Source organism: Tachysurus vachellii, chromosome 24, assembly GCF_030014155.1.
Source record: "Tachysurus vachellii isolate PV-2020 chromosome 24, HZAU_Pvac_v1, whole genome shotgun sequence".
Classification (NCBI taxonomy): domain Eukaryota; kingdom Metazoa; phylum Chordata; class Actinopteri; order Siluriformes; family Bagridae; genus Tachysurus; species Tachysurus vachellii.
This window is the reverse complement of record NC_083483.1, coordinates 15,487,030-15,508,373: the sequence shown is the minus strand read 5'-3', so window position 1 is coordinate 15,508,373 and position 21,344 is coordinate 15,487,030. Positions and strand designations below refer to the sequence as shown.

At 35.8% G+C, this 21,344-nt stretch overlaps 1 protein-coding gene across 1 annotated transcript in view; it reads right to left on the bottom strand.

Moving 5' to 3' along the window:
* Positions 1-21,344, bottom strand: part of LOC132839095 (uncharacterized) — a 50,200-nt gene that overhangs the window by 11,195 nt on the left and 17,661 nt on the right. The window contains exons 27-36 of the mRNA XM_060859876.1: positions 17,330-17,396; positions 16,401-16,745; positions 8,826-9,065; positions 7,622-7,879; positions 7,250-7,510; positions 7,082-7,163; positions 6,960-7,005; positions 6,798-6,881; positions 6,648-6,707; positions 1,712-1,778 (exon numbers count right to left, since the gene is read on the bottom strand). Coding sequence (XP_060715859.1) covers positions 1,712-1,778; positions 6,648-6,707; positions 6,798-6,881; positions 6,960-7,005; positions 7,082-7,163; positions 7,250-7,510; positions 7,622-7,879; positions 8,826-9,065; positions 16,401-16,745; positions 17,330-17,396 — 1,510 coding nt within the window. The remainder of the gene's footprint in view (positions 1-1,711; positions 1,779-6,647; positions 6,708-6,797; positions 6,882-6,959; positions 7,006-7,081; positions 7,164-7,249; positions 7,511-7,621; positions 7,880-8,825; positions 9,066-16,400; positions 16,746-17,329; positions 17,397-21,344) is intronic.

Here is a 21,344-nt window from a genome sequence, read left to right as displayed (position 1 = left end):
GATTTTATTTGGAGAAACAAGCCTCATTATCTGAGAAAAGAAATTTTATGTAATTCCAAAGATCATGGTGGTTTAGAAGTGTTGAGTTATGATGCTTTAAACAAAATATTTAAAATAAATTGGCTTATTCAATATTTAAAAGATAAAGACAGTATTTGGAACTCCTTTCCCAACTATGTATTTAAGCAATTGGGTGACCTCTCATTTTTATTAAAGTGTAATTATTCAATCGAAAAAATACCGGTTAAGCTTGCAAAATCTCATAAACAAGCTCTCATGGCATGGACACTGGCCTATACGCATAACCTTTCACCTAGGAGATATTATATTTGGAACAACAAAGACATCTTATATAAAAATAAATCTCTTTTTTTTGAATACTGGGTTGAAAACAATATTATATTAGTTAGTCAGCTTTTGAATAATGATGGAAATTTATTGACATATAGAGAATTTTTGAATAAATTTAAAATATCAGTTAGACCTAAAGAATTTGCTGTTGTAATGGATGCAATTCCGCAAAAAGTATTGATACTTCTGAGGAATGCATTACAGGGGGAAGATCTAAATTTTACAGATATCAAGGGTACAATATTTATTGGTAATACGAATATTTTACAAAATAGAGTCTCAAATAACTATATTAGGAATTTACTTAATAATATTGTTTATCCTCCAGCTCGTTTTTTCTGGTCTTCTGTGTTTGGGGATGTGAATTGGCGTAAAGCTTGGTGAACGGTGGATAAATTCTACGTTAATAATAAAGTAAAAGAAGTCTCTTTTAAAATAATGCATAGAATATACCCGGTAAAGCATGTGCTGGAACGTTTTAAATTAGATATTGATTACTCCTGTAATTTCTGTAAAGGTGAAAAGGAAACCATTTTTCATTTGTTTTTCCATTGCCTACATACAAAAATATTTTGGATTGAGTTGGAGAATTTAATTAAGAAAAAATTGAACATTGAATTACAGTTGAGTGGACTCGATATAATGATACACTTTAATGATCATGGGATTGGAAAAGAGAAGGCATATTTCATACAATTGTTATTATTAATGGGCAAATTTCACATTCATAAAATGAAGTGGTCTGACTCCAAACCAAATTTTTTTTGCTTTATAAATGATTTCAAACTGTATTGTTCTGTTTTGGGTAATTGTCGAAGCAAAAAGGCAATTCGAGCTTATAATATTGTAAGCAGATATGATGTATAGGGTAGCACCCTTTTCCTCTTCCTTTTGTTTGTTATAATTTTGCTCTTGTCCTCTGGCATTGTTGTTTCTTTTATTTTAGTTGCTGTGTATTTGTACTTTAAATAATATATCTCATTGTATTGTTGGTTTATGGCATTAATAAAAAAAAAAAAAAAAAAAAAAAAAAAGACACTTATCAGCCAATCAAAAAAAGAGGCTACACAATAGCCAATCAGAAACCAGCACTACTGTATCTGGGTAAGATTTAATGCAACAACCAATGAAAAAAAGTCAATCTCCTGTTGTAATGTTACAACAAATTCACAACTTGTTTGACACAATGACATTTTGACTGCTGTTAGAGACGTTTCAAAGATAATCAGCAGGAGTTTTTCATGAGTGTCTGAGAGAGAAAGAGCTGAAAAAAGAGGAACTTAACACAGAACTGCTGATGCTGAAAATCATTACTGGCACTAAGCACAAAGTTGCATTAAAAAAAGGACAAATAACTCACTTGAAACCATGAGCAGAAAGACCAGAGGAAGAGGAGGAGTCAATCTGAGTGACATCATCAGTGCAGCCTGTAGATGAAGAAAACACTGTTTTAATATCATAAAAAGGCAAAAATAATCTGCTATGTGTTAATAATTGTAACACAAAGTGCTGTGCATATTATATATATATATACTTACTGTTAATTATGACTGTGTCCTTTACAGTACAGTTCAGTTCAGTATGTGAGGAGGAACAACACAGAGTAAAGAGAATGGTTTTAAATCTGATCTTTAATATGTGATATGAATTGGATATACACACACCGCCTATTGCTCTGAGACAATGTTTTCTAATAGAAATGACTGTAGTGTCACTTTACACTTGAGCTGTAAAGAATGCACAGTTTAATTTCAGTTCCTGCTCAAAAATAATACTTTAGTTAGGAAATTCAAACTGCATAAATTGTTTAAAAAACTTTCTGACCTCATTAAAAGATGATTATCTCCTGCATCCAGGAAAAATAACAGCGGCAGCTCTGAGGGTTTAAACTATTAAACTGTCCAAGTCAAAATATGTTGCTGGTTAATGTATCTTCCTCTTCCTTTGCTGAATTAGTCCTTCCTCCTTCTTGTTATGAATCACCCCCAAACACTTATAGCTAGAATTCTATTTTATACGTGCAACAGAGAATACAGAAATGTGTTGATGATGGATGTCTGAGTCGCAGACCTCTCAGGGTCATGCAGTTCAGAGAGAGAGAAAGAGCTGAAAAAAGAGGAACTTAACACAGAACTGCTGATGCTGAAATTCATTACTGACATTAAGCACAAAGTTAAATAAAAAAAAAGGACAGATAAATCACTTGAAACCATAAGCAGAAAGAGCAGAGGAAGAGGAGGAGTCAATCTGAGTGACATCATCAGTGCAAATAAAAATGCTGTTTATAATTGTAAAGCAAAGTACTGTATATATATATATATATATATATATATATATATATATATATATATATATATATATATATATATATATTTAATGTTAATTACGACTGTGTCCTTTACAGTACAGTTCAGTTCAGTGTGTGCTGAATTAGTCCTTCCTCCTTCTTTTTATAAAACACCCCCAAACACTTATAGTTACAATTCTTCTTTATTTAGTTATTAGAGCTCTTATCGAATATTTAACTTTTATTTAAACTTTCCACATTGGTAAAATGACTGTTGAAGTACAGAATTTTGAAATATATTATTATTATTATTATTATTATTATTATTATTATTGTTATTATTGTTATTATTATTATTATTAATAATAATAATAATAACACTAATAACAATAATAATAATAATAATAATAATAATAATAATAATAATAATAATCAGGTTATTTTGACATAGAAATGTTGCTTAATAATAATAATAATAATAATAATAATAATAATAATAATAATAATAATAATAATAATAATAAGCAACATTTCTATGTCAAAATAACCTGATTTATTTAGCTTGGCATAAGCTTGACACTGCACTCGTCAAGGTTCTATCTTCAGGGTAGGAAATGTAGACATCATCTTTCAGCTCTCCCAGACATCCTTCCATATACCTCTGCTAAGCAGCAGATGCATTTGAGATGTCAAAAGGACTTCTAACCCACATATGGAGTCACCACCCCGATCCAACACAGTAAACCAGGAGATCACCCTAGGTTTTCCAGGATCTGTGGGATAGTGTGGCTACCAGGGTGCCTTCTTTCTCACACACGACTGGGTAAGGATAGGGTGATATCCACTTGTATGTCCAGCCAGGTCTCAGTAAGCCCTGTATGTTTTTTTTTTTTTTTTACCTTTGTGTAGCTGTCTATCACATGCAGCCATCCATGAGCAGTGTAAGCAGCAGTAGCTCTTCATCCGTGGTATTTTCTGTCATCTTTGCTCAATGTCACACTGGTCACTACACATTTGACAACTCTGCCACCTAATGTTCACTACTGTTAGACTTTGGAGATTATATTTTGTTCACACCGGCACCTTTGTCTTGTCCAGCATGTGTATTGTCCTCCTCACCGAAGCCACCTTGAACATTATGTGTCGAGAATAGACGGTTTGAGAAAAGCAGCAGATGTCAAGTATTTTGTATGGTTTAGATTGTGTATACAGATCTTTCTATACACTTTTCATGCGGTTGAACTTCACAAAAAATACTTTTTCTGACATGGATTTGACATCGTACTTTGTGCTCACAGACACTTGCTTTTTGTCTTTGGCGGAATTCGTTAAAAAACGGAAATGTTAGAAACAAATCAAGACGACAACAAACATTTGAATTTTGTTACCACAGTTAAAAAAATTGGCTACATGGCTATTATTCATCCCATTTATGTAATATATTAAAAAATGTACAAAAAGTCAGATCATTTATTTCTTCATGCTTTTTTTTCCTAATTCTTAAGTCCTACGTCCTATATTTTGTTATGGTGACAAACGTTTTATAAAACGTTACATGCTTTGACTATTGATGCGGAATTTTAACATTGTATTTTAAAGTCTGATTAATGAACAAAATGTCAAAATACAACAAAATCTGTTTTATTTGAATGTTTATAAAGTACTATAAAGTAGTAAAACATGTCATTCCACTTTGCGGCATCGACAGCTTTGGTTCTCTACACTATTAGAGAGACATATGACAAGTGATGCATGATATTTAGTTAATGTTCCTAGCCTTAAACATTTTCACAGTTACCTGCTAATTATAATTTGTGACATTACTTTTTAATTAATGCCACATACAAGAACAATGTAAAGACAAATATTCATTTAAATGTAATAAGAAGAAAAAAACAAACAAACAAAATAACACAGAGATGGTAACAGGTGCCAGTGAACACTACAATAAAATAAAACAGGAAAAAGGTGACAGGTATGTAACTATATTATATGTGTACTTACAATCTTACTCTGCTCATCTTTTGTATGTTTGAGTAAAGCTTTCCATATTTAAACATTTAAAGTTGAAAAAATGTGAATTTGCAACTTTCCTAAAAAATACTACCTTACCTTTTTCTTTATCTGTATCTTTTAATCTTTCCATTCTCACTCTCTCACTCATCTTCTGCCGCTTGTCCGAACTACCTCGGTTCACGTGGAGCCTGTGCCTATCTCAGGTGTCATCGGGCATCAAGGCAGGATACACCCTGGACGGAGTGCCAACCCATCGCAGGGCACACACACACTCTCATTCACTCACGCACTCACACACTACGGACAATTTTCCAGAGATGCCAATCAACCTTCCATGTATGTCTTTGGACCGGGGAGGAAACCGGAGTACCCGGAGGAAACCCCCGAGGCACGGTGAGAACATGCAAACTCCACACACACAAGGCGGAGGCGGGAATCGAACCCCCAACCCTGGAGGTGTGAGGCGAACGTGCTAACCACTAAGCCACCGTGGCCCCTTTCTATTCTCATTTAAGTGAAAATTCACTTCGCTATATTTTATTTTGTTGCTTATGTAAAAATAGCTCTTTCAGTTGTTTTTCTCCCACTACAGATAAAGTAATTTCCTGTGTAATTAGGAGGAAAGAGGAAGGCAGGAGTTACTCTGAAATGTAATGCTTTTTTATGAATAAACACACAAATCTGCTCAAACTACACTTTATTGAGTATATAGTAAATATAATCATTGGGACCAAAGAGGAGAGTGTCAAAGTGAATAGACAGGAACATGAGAAAATTTAAAGTAGTGGGATTAACCTCACAACACCAACATTAATGTATAAATAAATAAATAAAAATATTTAGCACTTTATCTTCACTGTCAGGTCCTTAAAGACTTCAAACTACATTTCCCAGAATCCATTGCAGCCAACTAGCACTAATATATAGTGGAGAGATAAAGTGTTTATATAAATAGCACATTATATTAGCTTATTTTTCCATGTTTTATCAATAGTGTGAAGTAAATCTGAAAAGAGGGAACGGAGAGTTTTTAAATGACAGAAATAGACAGACATGGCATGGGCTTAAAAAAGAGAAGAATAGTTTCACATTTACACATTCGGGGATTTTAGTTCAGTATAAGTTCAAATATGCTGTTGGTGTGACGTCAGAAACGTTAGAGTACATCAGTAGTGCTAAACAACAGAAAAGTACAAAATATGTGATGCCCCCTAAAATGATGCTGCATAGAATCTGTGAAATGGAAGACTGTTAAAACAATAACTTGAGTTTTACAGCAAAATGCTTTCTCACCTTCTACAACATGAAATGAACATATAATGATATTTTAAATAATCAGAATTCATAGTAATTGATACTGGTAAAGAAAATGCTAGTCAGACACAGTTAATTGTAAAAGAGTGGTTGAGAATTTGCTATGCTATAATAAATTGTTTGCTAATTATGTTATATCATGACATTGCAGTATATTAGTGACTGTTTTCTGTTACAGAAGCCTTGATTTTTAACTATTTTGAAAAGTTGTAGGTTTATTTCACGGTGTATGTATAGGATACTAATGATTCCAGCTCAGAGACTCTCACCACCGTAACCTCCACCCAAACTGATTATATATAAACCATTCTGAGAGTTTGTACATCATACATGACTTTATTGTGTAGAATGTACAAAATGTTAACAGCACACTTTTTTGCACAGTGTTTTGGTTTAGCAGATAAAATATAAAATGTAATTGATGTTAAGACAGGACAAAAACTTCACATTCACATGTAACAAAAGTATCCATCAAAAACATATGAAGTTACATACAATATAATGTTCAGAAATGGAAAGCTACATATTATACTTCAACTATTTAAAGATAGAAATCAATATTAATCCACAGCTAAAAAGCATTACATCAATGAAGCATTAAATAAACATTTTTAGACGTTAATTATTTACAGCTTTCTTCAACCTGGTGCTATTTTCAGTGATGAACAAATGCACTCACTGAATCATTGTCGTAATCATGAGAGATGGACCGAGAATCAGGAAGACTCGAGTGGACCGTCTGTGTGAGAGAAAAAGAAAAGAATCATGAGTTCATCCTTCTTTATAATTCTTTCCAGATCTGAATGTCTGATTGAAGTGTGTCTCTTACTGCAAGTGTGTAGTACACATCGTTGGACCTGGTCTGAAGATCAAGACCTGTGTATGTGTCATCAGGAGGACTGGTGGAAACGTTCTGTGTGAAGATTATAATGTGTTTAGTGTTTGGCAGTAAGTCACACTGTGTCATTCTGTCCAGTTACAGTTCCCTTACCTGACTAGACTCGACATTATCAGCTGAACCTCTTGTTCTCTTTCTCCTAAAAATGAACAATAATCAGAAGGATCATACTTCAGATATTTTACACAAGCGAATGAAAAAAGACACATGCTTACCTCATGTATAAAACCACAACGATGACAAGTGAACATCCAAAAATCACTCCAAGAACAACAAACAGAAGTACACTCTTGCCGTCTGTATAGAGATCAATATTAGTCTGCTGTAACTCATTCACCTTTATAGATGCTACTAAAGATGGTTTATTATAAAAACTGTTATACCATTTAATGTCAGACCCACTTCAGGTGCTTTCTGACTCCCGTATATATTCTGAGCCACACAGTAAAACCATCCACTGCTGCTGGAGGTCAGTGTGAAGCTGTAACTAAGTCCAGATCCTACAGGTGAGCTTTCATTCACCTTATACCAGGTGTAGCGATGTACAGGTGGGTTAGCATCACTGCTGCAGGTCAGAGTCACTGAACTGCCCTCCACTATCTCACCAGAGGGACTGATGGTCACTGAGACATTCTTTGGAGGATCTAAAACAGACAAGACAGTAAGGATACAAAGGAAAAACCTACTGAGAGGTCACAGGTTACTATGGGTAAGGAAGTTACATCATTGACCATAGTGAATCATCATTAACTCACACAGAACATTAAGAGACACAGCAGTAGACAATAGACCTCCATGTTTATTCTCAGCCCTGCACGTGAACTCTCCACTGTCCTCAGATCTGATCCTGCTCATGGTGAAGGTGTTTCCTGTACTTATAGAGGATCTTCCCTTATACCAGGTGTAGCTCTGTACAGGTGGGTTAGCATCACTACTGCAGGTCAGAGTCACTGAACTGTCCTCCATTATCTCACCAGAGGGACTGATGGACACTAAGACTCTCTTTGGAGGATCTAAATATGGAACCATAAAATGCACATTGGAAGAGATTTTTAACAATCAAACTAGTTAAGTCATCATCAGTCTCTGTTTCACTGCAGTAACATACATTTACCTAAAAATAAACATCAGCGAAATTATAGAAAATGTCATAAAATTGCAAACAGTAACTTGAAAATAATGATATGTTCTTTTGCTGATGTTAGTGTAAGTGACATGACAGTATGAATACTAAAACAGTATGTATTCTAATATATAGGTGTGTATGAACTTTGCAGGTATGAGTGTTCTTGTCTTTATATATACTAGGGTTTGTCAGTGCAAAAATGCTAGCTTGCAAGTATGCTAATAAACAGCTATGCTAATGTGTTCTTATGCAGCTATGCTAACAGACATGTATGCTAACATTCTTTTATATTGTGCATCCCTGATCAGAAAGCATCCAGTGAAACTTCATATCAGCTGATGACTTGTGCAAAGGACAAAGGTTTAGAGTCATGTCATAACACTTGTACTTGCTTTCACGTTTTTAGTGTCACATATTGAGCATGCCAGTTCCTCATTTGGGTCTTTTGTCAAAAGAAAAACTTTTTAACTATTTATCTACATATATTTAATATGCCGCAACGCCCAAAATGTATCTGTCCGCACCACATCCCTATGGAACCGGGCAGGAATCAAGCGCATCTCCCCTGGAGTTCTTAGTCGAAAAAAGAAGAGGCTACACAATAGTTAATCAGAAAATAGCACTATTGTATATGGGTAAGATTTAACGCAACAACCAATGAAGAAAAAAAACATTCATTAGAGAGGATATTTTCGATGGTGGGTTTGAACAAAACCTCAACACGAAACAGCTTGTCTCTGGACGGGACATTGTCCTCAATCATGACCCTAAAAATGTCTGGGCTTGTGCTGAACTGTTTTAAATGGGAGCAACTTGAATCAGTCTATACTTACATTGTACATCAAGAGTGACAGCAGGGGAGCCATAACTTTGTCCCTGTACAGAACATCTGTAGCTGCCTGCATCCCCCTGGCTGACTGATGGCAGATGGAGCGGGTTAGAGGAGGAGAAATAACTTCCATCTTTGTACCAGGTCAACTTTGGAGTCTTAGTCAGACTGCAGGAGGTTTTACATGTGAGAGTAACTTCATCTCCCTCAACAACTCTACCAGGAATCATGTCCACCCAGAGATCTGTGAATGAGAGGAAAGAAGGAAAACATGCAGTGAAGACTATGGAGATTCTTAACTAATTATTAACTTAATTAATAAAATGTACATTTCATATAAAATACATTATACATATTCAATATTGTAAGAAATTACAGAAATTGCACTCAAATTCCACTCCAAGGTTCACATCTAAAAGAGCTCATTCCTACAAAGGTTTAAGTATCATAAGGTAATACGTTTAGGACTCTAAATGTATAAATTTGATTCAATTATAAATATGTGAACAACAGCAGGACATTAAGCACCACCACGAACAAAGGGTCTACGTGACTGCGATTACCATTTAAAGTGACTATTTGGTTGATAACAACTGTAACAATACCAAGCCAAGGTCTGCGTGACCGCGATGACCATTTAAAGGGACTATTTGACTGATAACAATTGTAACAATAACAAGACAAGGTATACGTGACCGTGATTAACATGTAAAGACATCTGGCTAAATAACAAGGTGTGACCCAGCCATTTGGGAGACACTCAGTACTTACGCTCAATACATATTCAAAACAGAACTTCATTTAAACTACAAAGGGGAAAACAGTATATAATGCTTGAGCAGGATTTGCTCAGGGTTCTTGTTGACTCCGATGAACCCAAAGTACGTCATGTATTTTGTCACTGCTATGCTGGAATAAACTTCTTGTTCTTCATTAAGATCTTCAACATCATCATCTTATTTTTACACTACGCATTTTTTTATTTCTTACTTTGGCGAGCCACCCAGCGAGGATTCCAAAAAAAAAATAAAAAAAGTGGGGAAAGGTAAGAAAAGCGGTATTTTCTTCTTTTACGCTGTTTTTTGATTCAGGGAACCCCCTCGTTTAAAAAACCTAGAAAAGAAATGTTTTAGTGTAGAATAGAACATAGAGTAGAGTTTGCTGATCATAAGCAGGAGGAGTTATTGTTGTTAAGCCTATTCTGTACATTTCTGTTTAAGATTCTAACGGAACTGAATTAACCCAACACAGTGTGGTGACAGAGTTGGATGTGAATCGTTGTTTCTAAAGTAACTGAAGCAAAGTGCTTAAGCTGATAGATTTCTAAAGTAACTGAAACTTGTTGTGTGTTTGTTATAATTCTGTTAAGATTCTAAAGTAACTGAATCAGCCCAACGCAGTGTGGCAGTTGAATTATAGCTAAAAGTGTTTCTAAAGTAACTGAAACAGTGATAGTGTAAAGGGCCCGATGCACCGCGGCTCTGTAGAGTAAAGCAATAACCCGAGGTAGTGTGGTGTTGCCTGACTTACGTTTTAAGTCCATGTACTGTGGTTAAGTAAACGATTAGGTTGTAACGCAAAGAAACCCGACGTGCCGTGGTTTTGTCCGACGTACTGTGATAGTGTTAAACTAACGTTTTAAGTCCAAAAGTGCTGTGGCTAAGAAGACTGTTTTAAAATATAACAAATAAAACCCGAAGTACTGTGGTTTTGTCCGACGTACTGTGTTAAATTTTAATGTTCGTGAGTTTGTGAGTGTTACTTTTTGCGACTGAAAGTGTTTGTGAGGGTTATTGTTTGTGAGTGTTACTGTTGGCGAGTGTTTGTGAGTGGTACTGTTTGTGAGTTGTGAGTGTTAAGGGCTACTGTAGTTGAACTCAAGGCCAGACGGAGTGTGTCTGTGTCCGAAGCAGTGAGATGTTTTGGGTTCAAAAGCCCGAAGTATTGTGGCTGTTGTGTTCATTTGCATCCAAAGTACTGGAGCTGTGAATAAATAGACTAACGGTTAACTAGATAGCTTGTAGTCACAGAAACTGTATAGTTGTAAGACTAAGATTTAAGGAAAGCTGTGAGTTTGTAAAAATGGAACAGCTGATTGTTAAGTACATCACTAAACACGGTTCTCAGGGAATGTTTGATGGAATAGAGAACATTGTTGATAAACCGTATGAATGGGCTATTTCTAAGTTTGAAAATGACCCTAAAATGCCTAAGAACAAAAAAGGACAGATTGCCAATGCACTGCAAGCAGTTCTTGCATCGTACAAAGTCACTAGAAAGACTTTAAATGCATTAAAGTCTGAAAATGAGCAACTGCAATCTAGACTAGATGATGGGATTATCTCTAAAAGAGATTACCAGATTAGTGAAATACTCTGGAAAGAAGAAAAGATTAGGATGCAGAATGAGATTGCATGCCTTAAAACTAACAACAGCATGCTTAGTTCATCTGTGGAAACATTGTTCAAAGATTTAGAGGAAGCAAAGTCTGCTTGTCAATTCCTGATAAAAAATGGCACAACTGAAACTAGCATCAGTAAGACATATGTATGTGGAGTAATCAGGTTCCTGAAATGTTAGACAGTGATGAGAACTCAGAAAGAGATTCTCAGTCAGTCAGGAGTCAATACTCTGACTGTACAGTTAAGTTCCCCATGGCCCCCGTTCACTTGACTACAACTATGCGTGCTAATGAAGGAGCGGAGGAACCAATGACCTCTACTATGGTCAGAGGGTTTAAACCCAATGAGCTAGAAGCCGTGATTAAAAGTATTGGTAAATTTGATCCTGCCAAACAAGATTCATTAGAATTTCTAAAGGTTTTCGAGCTATATACTGACATTTACAAATTCACAGATGGTGATGTGTGTGTGTTGTTAACTGTGTGTTTGCCTGACACTTTGTCTGGAGCGTTAAATCAGAAAGTCAAAACTAGAACTGCCAATAAGTTAGAGACGAATCAGGCTCTGCTTGAAGTCCTAGGTGTAATGTCAGCTGACTGGGATAAAATATGTGATGTGCACATGAGGAAAGGGGAGCATCCCATGGCATTTTCAGAGCGATTATTGGAGACATTTAAAACTTTCAGTGGCAATCCTGATATCACACATAATGATGTCAGTTTTAAATCTGCTTTGATTAACAAGTGTGACTCACTCACCCGTTCTGCTGTGTCGATGTTTGTAACCCATCTCTCTGATTATAACGACATCATTGCTAAAATGACACAGTTTTTCAACAACAATGCTAACTCAAAGAGATCCCATCATGTTTCAACAGTAGGTGTTAAAAACCTCAGTAAGAATAGAGCCAGCCAGGTTTCCTGGAAAAAAGAGACCTACACTACTGGAGATAGAAAGGAAAGACTACCCTCGTGTAACCCTGATAACCTCCTGGTGTGTTATTCATGTGGCAAAGAGGGACATATTTCAAGGGAATGCAAATTTTCCCTTAAGAGAACAGGCCCCAAAATGGATTTAAACCAGTTACAGGCTACGGTAAACAGACTGAGAAAGGAGCTCAAAAATCTGTGTAACTCATTGCCTGTTTTTCACCAAGCCAATCAGCAAGTTTGGCAAAGTCAGAAAAACAAAATGCATTCTGGTCAGAATGTGCACCATCACAAATTGGAAAGTAGTGATGACGTTGTGGTAAAGAATTACCAAAATGAGGGCCCATGGTCTGCTCATTGTGAGAGACTAGGCAGAGATTCACGTCACAAGCTCTGCCACAAAACTAAAAACCAACAACCTGGTAAGAGATCATTCCACATAGATCCATTAATATCATAAAAATCTGATAGCAGTCATAAGGTCCATGTAAATAGGCGTTTATGTTGTATGTGTTTGTAATGTTTTTGTGTGCTTTAAGGGGGGGGGGGGGGGGGGGGATAAATTCATTATGTTTCCAAGTGTTTTTCAGGTCAAAAAAGAAATAAAGATGTGGGGATGGACAAGAAAGGCAGCTCTCGTGACAGCAGTGCCCAACGCTGTCCCAAAGTGCTTATCTACAATGGATCCATGTTCCGGTCTTGGTGAACCTTACAGCATGATCTCCAAACCCAGATGAACAGGGTAACAGGGATGTATAAGGTCTTCTTGACAACAGCGTTCCTAAGGTATCACAGTGCTGTTGCAACCAGTTCATCACCTCCTCAGAGAACATCTTCAAGTAAATAATCTCAAGGATTGGAAAGGATTTGAAAAATTGTTTGAAAGGATTCTAAGCATGGACAATTTGGGAATATTACAGAAGAATGTATTAAAGAATGGACTTCAAGGACTTTTAGGTTTATCACACAGTTACCATCAGGAGAATGGCGAGGATTGGATATAGAACGCTGTGACAAAACTACATTGGTTTTATTTTTGCGAGTTTGATGCCTTGGAAAAACAACCATTATCTGGGGCACCCCAGACTAATTATGAGGCTTGTGAAATCAATCTAACACATGTCCACAATAATTTTACAAGAGTAATAGTTTCAAATAGGAAAACATGTGTCATTACAACTCTTGATCACTTTTCTATCTTTGTTAATGATAACCAAATGTTAACACTTTTTCCGACTAATGATACTTTACTTTGTATTCGGTTTGTTTCATTTCAATTTGGTTCATAGGAAAATTACATTCCATATGTGAATTTCACCCAATGTATTTGATCCAGACAATGTAATTGATCCAGAGGACAACTAGTCTTGGAGAAAGATGCCCAGAATTTGATTTTGAGTTACCAAAACATATAATAATATGTTATTATATAATATGTTAATGTCATTATGTCATAATGCAAAGAAAGGATGACCATACTGTCAAAGCTCAACAAGGTCTTGTAGGAAAAGATAATGTTTTAACTAAACAAATGCATGATGGTGATTTGGTTATTGCATATTATGATCTGATTTGAGATGTAACTTTCAAAACTGCAGTTTGTGTATGCATCTTTCTCATTCTTTGTCAATGCCTTATGTTATGTTGTCTGTGTACCACATTGAAACGGCAGATTGCAGATAATTCAATGATCAATGTTCCCGTTGGCTGTGATGGTTTCTGAATGTCTCTGCTCCAAACCCAAGTAATATTTTAGATAGAACCAAATTTTAAGAAGAAAACCTGTGAGAAGTTTGCCTTATGGAATGGAGCTAAAACCAGTGTGCGTGAGGTGAAGTTTCGATGACGGGTAAGATTCTCTGAGGGCCAAAGGGGAACAACCTAAGGCAGGGCTTCACCGACACTGGGCACCTGCCCAAAAATGGGAGGTGTGATCTGTATTAAGGAAGTGATGTGATGCTTCAGGGCCAAAAGCATCAAAGGGGGGACTGTAAGAAATTACAGAAATTGCACCCAAATTCCACTCCAAGGTTCACATCTAAAAGAGCTCATTCCTACAAAGGTTTAAGTATCATAAGGTAATACGTTTAGGACTCTAAATGTATAAATTTGATTCAATTATAAATATGTGAACGGCAGCAGGACATTAAGCATCACCACGAACAAAGGGTCTACGTGACTGCGATTACCATTTAAAGTGACTATTTGGTTGATAACAACTGTAACAATACCAAGCCAAGGTCTACGTGACCGCGATGACCATTTAAAGGGACTATTTGACTGATAACAATTGTAACAATAACAAGACAAGGTATACGTGACCGTGATTAACATGTAAAGACATCTGGCTAAATAACAAGGTGTAGCCCAGCCATTTGGGAGACACTCAGTTCTTACGCTCAATACACATTCAAAACAGAACTTCATTTAAACTACAAAGGGGAAAACAGTATATAATGCTTGAGCAGGATTTGCTCAGGGTTCTTGTTGACTCCGATGAACCCAAAGTACGTCATGTATTTTGTCACTGCTATGCTGGAATAAACTTCTTGTTCTTCATTAAGATCTTCAACATCATCTTATTTTTACACTACGCATTTTTTTTATTTCTTACAATATGTATATTGTATATAGGGAAATATATACCGTATTTTCCGCACTACGTACGCTGGCAGCGATAAACCAATCAGAGAACATTACGTAATACGCACAGTACGTACGCTTACCTCCGCCACGCCTCCGGTAGGTAGGTGTACAACATTTGTTTCTTCCTAACCATTATGCCCGCCACACTAAATGCACCTTAAGTTGGTTTGCCATCTGCCAATAAAAATCAGAAGAAGAAGCAGACAACATTTGTTTGTCTAAGGACCCCCGAAAATGGCACCAGTGAAGAGACATGTTTACGAGGCACAATTCAAACTACAGGCTATCAGTTACGCGGTTGTAAGTGGGAATAGAGCAGCTGCAAAAGATTTCAACATCAATGAATCTATGGTTCGGAATTGGAGGAAGCAAGAAAATGAACTGTGCCAAGTTAAGAAGACACAGTAGATGAGGACTTTGATGGATTTGTGGGAGAAGATTGATTTAAAAATAATGTGTCTGTATTCTTAGAATACAGAATAAAGTTCAACTAAACTCGTGTGTGTGTGTGTGTGTGTGTGTGTGTGTGTGTGTGTGTGTGTGTGTGAGAAATTAACCAGGAAATCTTTAAAATAAACTCAGTAATACTATCCTTTGAGCCTAGGGCTGTCTAGGGCTGTCCTGCTAATCACTCATATTAATGATGATACCTGGCCACAAACCCATTAAATACCCAGGCTGTGTTCTTTATTCTGTAGATAATTTCACCTGGTTGCTGTAGATTTGTAGCTAAGTGCTGCTACTGTAATCATAACTACTGTTGTGTTGCTCATTTTAGATCGCTTATTTAAAATCCAACACATTCAGCACTGTTCAGATGTTTGTCTTTAAACTTGTACACCTGTATAATGTAATGATTTATAATCTCACTATTTAGTGTTAGCCAGAGAAACATGTTACCTTTTTATCTTTTATTGAACTCTAAATCTACACCCAGATTTCTGTAAATCTGCTTTGGGAGATGTGTCTGTTGTTAAAAGTTCACTATACAAGTCCAAATAAATTGAACTGAAATGTAAATAAGACAGTTAGCTCATGTTCATGACTCTACATTATAATTAGCTTCAATAGTTGAGTGACACCATTTTATGGAAGCGAAATAAAACAATATTTTATTGTTTATTGTTAAATAAATATTCATACACTTCATGAACAGTATAGATATAAAATTTGTGTCTAAAGCACATTTAAACTGGATTTTTTTTTAAAATTCTTTTTATTATTTTCTATTTGTTCTTTGTAATTATTTATCAATTGCAAACATTTTCAACATATTTATTGATCAAACATTAAACATTTAGGTCTTGTAAACACTGAGCACACTAGTGACATCTGATGGTCAACAAGCCATTAAACATATTTGCTCACAGAACCGAGAAGGCTGGAAAACAGAGACTTAGAAAGTATTTAATATTTACAGACTGATGACAAGTTGGTGAATTTTATACATTAGCTAGAAATAAAGCTGTTGTTAAAACTTTTTAAACATTTTCTTTGAAAATAACTTCTTAAATGGAAAATGATGGTGTAAATTTTGTCAGTGTAAAATATTTTATAATGAATAAAGTACAGTGTGTTATGATTTCAGCTGATGTAGCTTACCTGTGACAGAAAGGTCAACTCCATCTTTACCTTGATACTTTTCTCCTTTGTTTGTTAGAAATCTGAAGTAGTATTTGCCTTGGTCCTGTTCTGTCACATCACTCAGTCTGAGTCGGCAGTCATTCCAGTAGTCTCTGAGGTATTGAATCCTGTTTCTGTACTTTGGGTCTGAATACAGATCAGGAGGCTCTTCATTTGTAAGCAACTGTCTGGTCCAGAAAGTTCTCTGAACTGTGTAATCAGTTGGATATGTGTATGTGCAGCCCATGATCACTGTCGATCCCTTTAGAGCACAGATGGAGCTACGTGTATAAGTCACACTCCACTTCGACTGGGACACGACTCCTGCAACACAGAATAGAGAAATGTGTTGATGATGCAGGGCTCTCAAGTGTCACGCATTGAGAGTGACAGTCACTCATTTTGGTTTTTTGTCACTCTCTCCCTCCACACATTGTATTTGTCTCGCAGAAAAACTGACTATTTATCATATATTTAATAAGCCGCAGCGCCCAAAATGTATCAGTCCGCACCGCTGTCTCTATGGAACCGGGCAGGAATCAAGCGCGTCTCCTCTGGAGCTCTTAGTCGAACCTGACACTTATCAGCCAATCAAAAAAAGAGGCTACACAATAGCCAATCAGAAAATAGCACTACTGTATCTGGGTAAGATTTAATGCAACAACCAATGAAAAAAAGTCATGATCTCCTGTTGTAATGTTACAACAAATTCACAACTTGTTTGACACAAACAATGACATTTTGACTGCTGTTAGAGACGTTTCAAAGATAATCAGCAGGAGTTTTTCATGAGTGTCTGAGAGAGAAAGAGCTGAAAAAAAGAGGAACTTAACACAGAACTGCTGATGCTGAAAATCATTACTGGCACTAAGCACAAAGTTGCATTAAAAAAAGGACAAATAACTCACTTGAAACCATAAGCAGAAAGACCAGAGGAAGAGGAGGAGTCAATCTGAGTGACATCATCAGTGCAGCCTGTAGATGAAGAAAACACTGTTTTAATATCATAAAAAGGCAAAAATAATCTGCTATGTGTTAATAATTGTAACACAAAGTGCTGTGCATATTATATATATATATACTTACTGTTAATTATGACTGTGTCCTTTACAGTACAGTTCAGTTCAGTATGTGAGGAGGAACAACACAGAGTAAAGAGAATGGTTTTAAATCTGATCTTTAATATGTGATATGAATTGGATATACACACACCGCCTATTGCTCTGAGACAATGTTTTCTAATAGAAATGACTGTAGTGTCACTTTACACTTGAGCTGTAAAGAATGCACAGTTTAATTTCAGTTCCTGCTCAAAAATAATACTTTAGTTAGGAAATTCAAACTGCATAAATTGTTTAAAAAACTTTCTGACCTCATTAAAAGATGATTATCTCCTGCATCCAGGAAAAATAACAGCGGCAGCTCTGAGGGTTTAAACTATTAAACTGTCCAAGTCAAAATATGTTGCTGGTTAATGTATCTTCCTCTTCCTTTGCTGAATTAGTCCTTCCTCCTTCTTGTTATGAATCACCCCCCAAACACTTATAGCTAGAATTCTATTTTATACGTGCAACAGAGAATACAGAAATGTGTTGATGATGGATGTCTGAGTCGCAGACCTCTCAGGGTCATGCAGTTCAGAGAGAGAGAAAGAGCTGAAAAAAGAGGAACTTAACACAGAACTGCTGATGCTGAAAATCATTACTGACACTAAGCACAAAGTTAAATTTAAAAAAAAAGGACAAATAACTCACTTGAAAACTTAGTCAATCTAAGTGACATCATCAGTGCAAATAAAAATGCTGCGTTTATAATTGTAAAGCAAAGTACTGTATATATATATATATATATATTTAATGTTAATTATGACTGTTTCCTTTACAGTACAGTTCAGTTCAGTGTGTGCTGAATTAGTCCTTCATTCTTTTTATAAAACACCCCCAAACACTTATAGTTACAATTCTTCTTTATTTAGTTATTAGAGCTCTTATCGAATATTTAACTTTTATTTAAACTTTCCACATTGGTAAAATGACTGTTGAAGTACAGAATTGTGAATTATTATTATTATTACTATTATTATTATTATTATTAATAATAATAATAATAGTAATAATAATAATAATAATAATAATAATAATATTAAGCAACATTTCTACGTCAAAATAACCTGATTTATTTGAATATAAATTTGAAAATAACCTGATTTAGACATCAGCTTTCAGCTCTCCCAGACATCCTTCCATATACCTCTGCTAAGCAGCAGATGCATTTGAGATGTCAAAAGGTCTTCTAACCCACATATGGAGTCACCACCCAGTAACAGTAAACCAGGAGATCACCCTAGGTTTTCCAGGATCTGTGGGATAGTGTGGCTACCAGGGTGCCTTCTTTCTCACACACGACTGGGTAAGGATAGGGTGATATCCACTTGTATGTCCAGCCAGGTCTCAGTAAGCCCTGTATGGTTTTTTTTTTACCTTTGTGTAGCTGTCTATCACATGCAGCCATCCATGAGCAGTGTAAGCAGCAGTAGCTCTTCATCTGTGGTATTTTCTGTCAACTTTGCTCAATGTCACACTGGTCACTACACATTTGACAACTCTGCCACCTAATGTTCACTACTGTTAGACTTTGGAGATTATATTTTGTTCACACCGGCACCTTTGTCTTGTCCAGCATGTGTATTGTCCTCCTCACCGCAGCCACCTTGAACATTATGTGTCTATAATAGACGGTTTCAGAAAAGCAGCAGATCTCAAGTATTTTGTATGGTTTAGATTGTGTATACAGATCTATCTTTACACTTTTCACGCGGGTGAACTTCACAAAAAATATTTTTTCTGACATGGATTTGACATCGTACTTTGTGCTCACAGACACTTGCTTTTTCTCTTGGGCGGAATTCGTTAAAAAAAGGAAATATTAGAAACAAATCAAGACGACAACAAACATTTGAATTTTGTTAACACAGTTAAAAAAATTGGCTACATGGCTATTATTCATCCCATTTATGTAATATATTAAAAAAATTACAAAAAGTCAGATCATTCAATTCTTCATGCTTTTTTCCTAATTCTTAAGTCCTACGTCCTATATTTTGTTATGGTGACAAACGTTTTATAAAACGTTACATGCTTTGACTATTGATGCGGAATTTTAACATTGTATTTTAACGTCTGATTAATGAACAAAATGTCAAAATACAACAAAATCTGTTTTATTTGAATGTTTATAAAGTACTATAAAGTAGTAAAACATGTCATTCCACTTTGCGGCATCGACAGCTTTGGTTCTCTACACTATTAGAGAGACATATGACAAGTGATGCATGATATTTAGTTAATGTTCCTAGCCTTAAACATTTTCACAGTTACCTGCTAATTATAATTTGTGACATTACTTTTTAATTAATGCCACATACAAGAACAATGTAATGACAAATATTCATTTAAATGTAATAAGAAGAAAAAAACAAACAAACACAATAACACAGAGATGGTAACAGGTGCCAGTGAACACTACAATAAAATAAAACAGGAAAAAGGTGACAGGTATGTAACTATATTATATGTGTACTTACAATCTTACTCTACTCATCTTTTGTATGTTTGAGTAAAGCTTTCCATATTTAAACATTTAAAGTTGAAAAAATGTGAATTTGCAACTTTCCTAAAAAATACTACCTTACCTTTTTCTTTATCTGTATCTTTTAATCTTTCCATTCTCACTCACTCACTCATCTTCTGCCGCTTGTCCGAACTACCTCGGGTCACGGGGAGCCTGTGCCTATCTCAGGTGTCATCGGGCATCAAGGCAGGATACACCCTGGACGGAGTGCCAACCCATCGCAGGGCACACACACACTCTCATTCACTCACGCACTCACACACTACGGACAATTTTCCAGAGATGCCAATCAACCTTCCATGTATGTCTTTGGACCGGGGGAGGAAACCGGAGTACCCGGAGGAAACCCCCGAGGCACGGTGAGAACATGCAAACTCCACACACACAAGGTGGAGGCGGGAATCGAACCCCCAAAACTGGAGGTGTGAGGCGAACGTGCTAACCACTAAGCCACCGTGGCCCCTTTCTATTCTCATTTAAGTGAAAATTCACTTCGCTATATTTTATTTTGTTGCTTATGTAAAAATAGCTCTTTCAGTTGTTTTTCTCCCACTACAGATGAAGTAATTTCCTGTGTAATTAGGAGGAAAGAGGAAGGCAGGAGTTACTCTGAAATGTAATGCTTTTTTATGAATAAACACACAAATCTGCTCAAACTACACTTTATTGAGTATATAGTAAATATAATCATTGAGACCAAAGAGGAGAGTGTCAAAGTGAATAGACAGGAACATGAGATAATTTAAAGTAGTGGGATTAACCTCACAACACCAACATTAATGTATAAATAAATAAATAAAAAGATTTAGCACTTTATCTTCACTGTCAGGTCCTTAAAGACTTCAAACTACATTTCCCAGAATCCATTGCAGCCAACTAGCACTAATATATAGTGGAGAGATAAAGTGTTTATATAAATAGCACATTATATTAGCTTATTTTTCCATGTTTTATCAATAGTGTGAAGTAAATCTGAAAAGAGGGAACAGAGAGTTTTTAAATGACAGAAATAGACAGACATGGCATGGGCTTAAAAAAGAGAAGAATAGTTTCACATTTACACATTCGGGGATTTTAGTTCAGTACAAGTTCAAATATGCTGTTGGTGTGACGTCAGAAACGTTAGAGTACATCAGTAGTGCTAAACAACAGAAAAGTGTAAAATATGTGATGCCCCCAAAAATGATGCTGCATAGAATCTGTGAAATGGAAGACTGTTAAAACAATAACTTGAGTTTTACAGCAAAATGCTTTCTCACCTTCTACAACATGAAATGAACATATAATGATATT